Source organism: Cryptotermes secundus, unplaced genomic scaffold (genome assembly GCF_002891405.2).
Source record: "Cryptotermes secundus unplaced genomic scaffold, Csec_1.0 scaffold989, whole genome shotgun sequence".
Classification (NCBI taxonomy): domain Eukaryota; kingdom Metazoa; phylum Arthropoda; class Insecta; order Blattodea; family Kalotermitidae; genus Cryptotermes; species Cryptotermes secundus.
Window position 1 is genome coordinate 121,901 of NW_019738982.1, and position 8,236 is coordinate 130,136.

At 43.8% G+C, this 8,236-nt stretch overlaps 1 protein-coding gene across 4 annotated transcripts in view; it reads left to right on the forward strand.

Moving 5' to 3' along the window:
- The window catches only part of LOC111871540, a 43,102-nt gene that overhangs the window by 27,918 nt on the left and 6,948 nt on the right, over positions 1-8,236 (forward strand). For 2 of the 4 annotated variants that reach the window (XM_023864710.2, XM_023864708.2), the window contains exon 2: positions 4,600-4,784. In XM_023864710.2, the coding sequence (XP_023720478.1) occupies positions 4,611-4,784 (174 nt within the window). In that variant the 5' untranslated portion in view covers positions 4,600-4,610. Of the gene's footprint in view, positions 1-3,875; positions 4,127-4,496; positions 4,516-4,599; positions 4,785-8,236 lie in introns of those variants that run through there. The other 2 variants (XM_023864709.2, XM_033754295.1) reach the window with 2 other exon arrangements.

Here is an 8,236-nt window from a genome sequence, read left to right on the forward strand (position 1 = left end):
TGAACAAACTGAAAATCAGAAGTTTCGTTGTGAACTCAATTATTTGAACAAAAGCAGAAAAACTGAATATTACACCGAGAAAAACACACTTGTATAATATTATAAAAATTCACTGCACAAAAACTAAAGAAACACGGGTTGTTCGCTCTGCCACTGAAATGAATAAGAAACGTGGTCAATGGTCCCAGGTTTATTCCCAACCAAAGAGGGATGGATTTGGTGGGGGAGGAGGGGAGAATGGTCGGAGAGCAGGTACTAGGACAGCAGTCCACCCTGAAACACGGGTCTGAGATGCAATGGGCCGACCAAAAGAAAATGTCCTTGGAAAAAGCTACACAAATCGTTGGTTATTCACCTCTGCTTTACAAAGGGAAGAAGTAACGGTACCAACAGTCCCGTTAAATTTTACTTCAACCATGGGCCTCAAGAGCCAGAGATATACATTGCAAATATCCCAGGTGTGAGGAACATGATAAGATAAAGTTTAATGAAAATAAACTATCCCGCGGACCCCTTTTGAATTACTCGCGGACCCCCAGGGGTGCGCGGACCACAGATTGGGAAACACTGCCATAAAGGATGATGCTAAACAACTTTATGGCGGAGAATTGTTCACAAACCGTTAAATGCTGAGTAACGTAAAATATAACCAAAGCGTGGTAACTAGTACACAATTACGTATCGGCAAAAGATAGTTTCAGTTTTCAAGATGCCATGATACGTGTAGCTATGGATCTGAAGATGAGTGTGAGGGAGGGAGGCAAAACTGAGTAGCAGCAGCAATTCCATGAAATGTAGTTTTGTATTGCAAAACTGCTGAGGTTTTAATTGCATTTCAATTAATTAAGCACATTCCTCGCTGTAAGTTGAGTGTCTCTATAAAGAACAAATTTGTCTGTTCCACCCAATATATGCTTTTAGCAAGCGGCTGTCGCTCCGTCGGTATAGTTCGCCTTTTGATTAAAACCACGGAGTTTTTATTTCTTGTTTATGCGTGGTATATATTTCCACATGGCTTTAGAACTAAGTGTTGTATCATGTATGAGAGAGAGAGCATGTATAATAATAAGCGTAGTGGACAATTCAGTTGGTATAGCGAAGGGCTACGTGCAGGACGGCCGTGATTCGATTCCCGGCAGCGGCAGGAGATTTTTCTCCACAGCGTCACTGCTGACCCACCCAGTCTCCTACCCAATGGGTAATGGGGGCTCTTTCCCCAGTGGTAAAACGGGACGAGCATGAAGTTTATCACTCACCTCCATCTAGTGCCGCGCGGTAGCGTAGTTGGTTGAGGCACTATGCTACAAGCCGGAAGGTCGCGGGTTTAAGTCCCGATGAGGTCATTGGATTATTTTCAATTGACCTAATCCTTCCAGCCGCACTATGGCCCTGGGTTTGACTCAGCCTCTAACAGAAATGACTACCAGGAATTAATTAAATAATTTTCCTGGGGAGTAAAGCGCGGCCGGCGCATAAGGCTGACAACCTTACCGCCATCTTTGAGCCGATTGTGTAGATGGTCTAGATAAAGTGAGACCCTCAACTTCTCACAACCCTATGGGCCTTCACCGCCTGTTACAGGAATAGCTCTACTTTACTTTACTTTTTACTCCATGTAGTGCCGAATAGTGGCCCATAGGGTTGTGAGACGTCGAGGCTCCCACATTTTCTATACAACTGACTCACAGCGGTGAGGTTGTCAGCCTTAAGCGCCGGCCGCAAGAGACTGAATCGACCCCAGGGCCATATTGCGGCTGGATGGATTAGGTCAACTGAAGGAAATCCAATGACCTCGTCCGGAATCGAACCCACTACCCACCGGCTTGTAGCATAGTGCTTCAACCAACTACGCTACAGCGTGCCCCCCCCTTTTTATTAATTAAGCGCAGCTAAAACTTGGCCTTGCCGGTCACGGTAGCCGAGCGGTCTAAGGCATGTACTGTCTTCGTTCGCTTGGAAACCGGGATCGTGGGCTCGAAACCCACTCAGGGCATGGATGTTTAGTTTGTGTATTTGCGTTTTTCTGTGTTTGTGTACAGGTAGAGGCCTTGCGACGAGCTGATCACCAGCCCAAGGAGTCCTACCGAATGTGTAAGATCTAGAAAAACCAAAGTGAAAGGAGAAGTTCATGGAGGTAGGCCTAGGCCCACTGGGGCTGTAGTCCCAAGGAAACAAAAAACTTTGCCTTGCCGTTTACATTGGTGTTATGGCTGCCAATAACAGGCAGTGACACAGAGCATGTGTGGCCAATAGACAACGATGTCTTACAGACGTACCAGTTAAACCAATCTGCCGGCGGTAAATTGGTCAGATAGTGATGGATGATGACATAATGTCTTTGGCTGATTATATACAACGACATTTGACAGCTTAGTAGTTACTATTTCTGGCGCACCTTCCTCTGTTGGGGCAACTCATTACAAATTGTCATTTTCTATGGTATGATGTAAAGCTGTCCTGTAACAGGCCATGGAGGCCCATATGGTTCTTAGACGTCGAGGCTCCCACACTTTCTAGACAATTGGCTGATATGGCGCCCTTTACCCCACAAGAAGATTCGTGGTAGTCATTTCTGTTAGAGGCTGAGTTGACCCCAGGGCCATATTATTATTATTATTGGAGGGGGTGGGTTTCCCCATGCACCGCGCCTAATAGTCTATTGTACGCCCCCCTTTGATATTCTACCATTCGCCATACCCTGTCGGTACTGGTGTTCACTATCAGCCCCGTACAGCCAGCGAAGCTGGCAGTGGATCCCGATACTTCCCCATCTACCGGAGACATTGGAAACTACTTGGGCGGGAAACTTTGCCTAATTTTGCTCAGAGGTCTCCTAGAGACATGAGGATCTTTTACGTGCCATACGGGACCCACGGCTTAAAGTCCCTCCCGGAGGACTTGTTCCCTGAATTTTTCCGCCCTTAAAAATTCCACGACCTCCGCCGGGGTTGAACCCGCGTCCCTTCAGTCATGAGGTGGGAACGTTACCCCTAGACTACGGAGGCCGCTTTGACCCCAGGGCCATATGGCGGCTGGAAGGATTAGGTCAATTTAAAAATTCAATGATCTCATCGGGAATCGAACCCGCGACCTTCCGGCTTGTAGAATAGTACCTCGACCAACTACACTACCGTGTGCCCCTCCCTTCGGTAATCGGATTAGCGTAATTATTTAAAGCGTATAGGACCTGGGTGCCACCGGGATGTTTTTCAAGGGGTTGGAGCAGCCAGAACATTTTCTAACGTTTAAACCGATTAAGACTATATTTATAGATAGCCACAGAGTATTCATGTTATAAAATAATTTTTAAAATGCTTATCATTTTTATTATTCATATCTTAAGCTTTTATTTTTTCGCAAGAATGTAGGAGGGAGGTGCCTGGCTTGCGCCCCGCCCCCTCCAGGTCCCTAACCCATGCGCCCATTATCAGCTCACAAATGTCTACCCCTCGTTCCAGCCCTCAGGACAGACATTTCTATCCATTTTTAAACGTGTAATTTAAGGGCTGCGCCATAGCTCAAGCGGTTAGTCGCTGGCTTCCCACAGCGGCGGCCCGGGTTCGATCCCGGGTCTGGTCAAGTGGGAATAGTGGCGGACAAAGTGGCGCTGGGGCAGGTTTTCTCCGAATACTTCGGTTTCCCCTGCCAGTCTTCATCCCACCAATTTCTCCACAATCATTCTCACCTACCACCTGATGCTGGTACAATAGGCCAGAAGTGGCCGCAGTACAAGGGACTTAGTCCCGCCTCACTAGCAATATAAGAAAAAACATGTAATTTAGAAGCTGACCGTAGTACTATAAGCGTAAGCAACGGGAAGATAGGCTGTCAGTCTTAATTGCAGTGGTGTTAAATGATGTTAAAATATCCAACTAATAACTGTGTTGGCACACACGGGACAGCAAAGAGAATGAGCCCAGGTTTAAACGAGTTTACATCCTTAGACACAAGAGTGCGGCATACTTTGCATTTCTTGGAAATGTAGTCACAGGGCGGACGAGAGCAGTAAGATCTAGGTTAACAGGAGAGGAGGGAGATGTGATTTGACAATAATACACACATCATTAAATTATTACTTTGGAATAGTTTGCGTAAAATTAGCCCAAGACGCAGTGGCCGTTCTTATGTAAGTTATGTTTACATATTGACACTTAGCATGTTTCAGGCATTTAAATGTGAAACAGTTGGTTTCTCGTAGTACCGATAAGATATCGGAATTGCAAGAAATATTTAGGATGTCGTGCCTAACTTAGTATGAGTACCGACACAATACAGTAACGATAATTGTGTATGTGTGGAGATCAGAATGAAAGTTGACGTGAACGTAGAAGTGTAACATAACCACAAAATGAATTATGTCACGTAACCCAGCACATTAAAAAACAACACCGCATTTTTCTGTTGGTAATTCATGGTAACGCAGTAAATATACCAGAAAAAAACCGCCAATGAACGGTAGAAGGAAAGAGTTGGACTATTATTACTTTTTTCTACACTCCAGCTTAATGTTAATGTGTTTGTATCAGAGTGTTCATTGTAAAGTATTTTCCATATGAGCTCATATTCTGTCATACTCACTTTGTCCTTATTCTTTTCCAGGGCGTGGAAAGATGCATGGAGCACGCCGTGTTATAATGTTCTGCCTACTGACGGCTGTTCTTCCTACATTGCTTCTAGTCATCCCCTTGTATCTTCGGCATAGTGTTTACGCCGATGTAATCTATGCAGTTGCAGAATCAGATGTGCTTGAAATTGTTGATGGCATATCTGCAGTATTCTGTCAGGTATAACTGTCAAATTGGATGTCATACAGAGATAAGATCCTTTTAGGTTTTATGTGTTACTTGGTTTTGGCACTTTCCAGGAGAATCTCTTTAATTGTCACATGTGACTGACATAGGGAGACCATAAAAGTACCTCTCAGAAGTGAGTTGTGTGATGAATTTTATTGAGCCATCAAAATTATATGTGTAACAAGCTAGATGATAATGGAGATTCTTTCTTTTATTTGTATGGCCATGCTAGAGACAGGATTAATAAAAACGTTAGATCACCATTTCTTAACCCTTTTTAGTCATGCTTTGTGGTCTTGGAGTGAAGGTTCAAGCATTCGTTTTTGTTGGCAACTCAATTTCCATCTCAAACTGTGCAGAGCTGTACATAATAGTCACAGAGAGGGTCACAGACCTTTTCTTTCTGAGCAGACTTTGTCTATTCCATGTGCAGAAAACAACATAGAGAAGAAAGTTGTCAAGATATTTTTGTGTCCTTTCAATGAAGTGTATTCCACATACCCTTTTATGGGGCTCTGCATTCCCTCTGAATCAGAAACACTGTTAGAGGTTAGTGAAAATTTCTTCATCTGTAGAATAATGATGGAACATTTTCATATAATGCCAAGCTTCAGGCAAAAAGGGGGCACTATTTGTGGTGATGAAAATAAATAACAAAATATCACTGTAGAGCCTTTATTTAAAAACTATAAAAAGATGGTACATGTATTCATTGACAGAAGACTCAGAAGTTGTATGTGTTTTTGAATATAATAATGCAGGTTTGAAGAAACTGTCTCAAATTTTGTCTGAACAGACAAGTGACTCGTCTGCCCTCCTAAATCCCATTTGTTTCTTGAAGTATGTACTCAACTGTGAGCAGCATTTTTCATAATTCAATCCAGATTAACTGTATCCCGATTAGCGAGTGTTCATTTTACTTACTGAGTGGTGCTGGTATGTGGAGGTACATTATGACAGCATAGGTGGATACCAGACTGCATTCTACTGCCAATTTGTGCTACTGTTTATGACTNCATTGACAGAAGACTCATAAGTTGTATGTGTTTTTGAATATAATAATGCAGGTTTGAAGAAACTGTCTCAAATTTTGTCTGAACAGACAAGTGACTCGTCTGCCCTCCTAAATCCCATTTGTTTCTTGAAGTATGTACTCAACTGTGAGCAGCATTTTTCATAATTCAATCCAGATTAACTGTATCCCGATTAGCGAGTGTTCATTTTACTTACTGAGTGGTGCTGGTATGTGGAGGTACATTATGACAGCATAGGTGGATACCAGACTGCATTCTACTGCCAATTTGTGCTACTGTTTATGACTTCAGTGTGGAACCAGTGTTTGAGAATTGTCATGGTAGTGAACGGTTAGGTTCAGAGCTTCAGAGTGAAGACGCTGTGTAGTCACATATTAATCTTCTGTAGGAACTTCCCTCCATCTTCAGGGTGGAATGGGGTTTATGTAGGCATGGTAGAAGGAGTGGGCAGAAGGAAACAAGAAGGTTGGCCAATCAGAGGCCAGGATAGAGGAGGGCAGTTACAGTCCTGCCTGCTGCCTCCATCTTCAGGATAGATATGTGAGCAGTATCATCATGCAACTATGGTACCTGCTTACCAAACTGTACAGTATAATGTCCCTCAAGGCCATAATCTCAGTTTATATTTGTATCTTTCCATAATAAAGTAAGCATTGGCTTAGTCTGTGTTCTCAGAGTCTTCCTGTTGAAAACGAACAAGTTGTTTCAAGGATAACACTTGCAGCTTGTGTTTGGCAGGTGTGGGAACATCCCCACATAACACACTGTTTCACCCATCTTTCAGACAACACTCACTCCTAAGTGAATATCACATTACCGGACATTGCACTCATATTTATATAGCACTCGCTGTCCAACCCAACTTCGCATCATTGCTGGTCAATCAGCACTCAATTGCAACTGCAAGTTTCACTCCGCCCATCAAGCATGATATAAAAGGCAGAGACCAAAGCTGGCAATTGTCAGTGATCACATTCAGTTTAGAGTGATCGGTCATCAGAGGCATCAGCTCTTCACTGCGACCAGGCAACTGATGTAGTTGCCGCAAGTCTCCAGTGACCAGGCAACCGAAGTAGTAGCGACAAGTCTCCAGCACCAGGCAGCTGCCGCAGCTCCAACAACGGACTGAGGCAGCCATTTCTACCGGCACGCGCAGCACTGCATGACCGTCCAGACAGGCCAGCTGAACAGTCTTAAGACTCCACCTACTACAGAGGAGCGAAATCTGCCAGCACACTCGCGGTGGAACAAACTGCCCTTTGAGGGCCAGCCAACTTTTGAACATTCCACATAGCTTTGCAGCTATTTTGTAAATTCAGTTTATATGATTGAATACATACAATTGTTACAGTTTTATGTGATTGTCATTTAGAACAGTGACAATCCCACACAGGATAGCACTGTTGGTTGTGGCACTTTGCTATAAGCCAGAAAGTCGTGGATTTGATTCCTAATGAGGTTATTGGATTTATCAATTTACCTAATAACTTCCAGCCACCCTATGGTCCTGGGGTCAACTCAGCCTCTAGTTAGTTAGTTAGTTATTGGAGAGGGTGGGTTTCTCCATGCACTTAGACCTGTATTGGTCCATTGTGCTTCCCTCTATGATTTCTACCAGTCTCTATATCCTACCGGTACTGGTGCTTACCATCAGTCCCGCCCAGCCAGCGAGACCGCTCTACTAGCTGAGAGGTATCTATAATGCTTCCCCCATCTACCAGAAGTATTAGAGACTGCTGTTGGGCGGGAAACGTCCGTAATTTGGCTCAGTGACCTCCTTTGGAGATATGAGGTTCTTTTACATGCCGTAAAGCCACGACACGGGACCCACGGCTTAAAGTCCCTCCCAGAGGACTTGTTCCCTGAATTTTTCTGCCCTTAACAATTCAACGACCTCCGCTGGGTATTTGAACCCGCGTACTACGAGTCATGAGGTGGGAACGTTACCTCTAGACTACGGAGGCCGCTAACTCAGCCTCTAACTAATGAGTACCAGGAATCTTCCTGGGGATAAAGTGTGGCCAGGGCACTAAGTCTGATAACCTCACCACCATCTGTGAGCTGATTGTGTAAAAAATGTGTGAGCCTTGACATTTCACAACCCTGTGGGCCTCCATGACCTGTTAAAATGATAGATTTACCTTAAATGACACAAATTCCGTCCCAAGTGCAAACAATATATATTATATGTCTTTGATCTTGTTCTTTCTACACTACATGTTTCGGCCTCTATCGGCCATCATCAGGTGTATACTCTTAACGTTGCTGCCACACTGAACCCAGTCTAAAACTTAACATTTAAAAACACAATGTCACATTCTTCGTATTATCAATATCTACATCGTTGATATGTGTCTGGTATGTAGATTATGTTGCACACGTCAAATTTGATATTCTTGTAGTAGCACT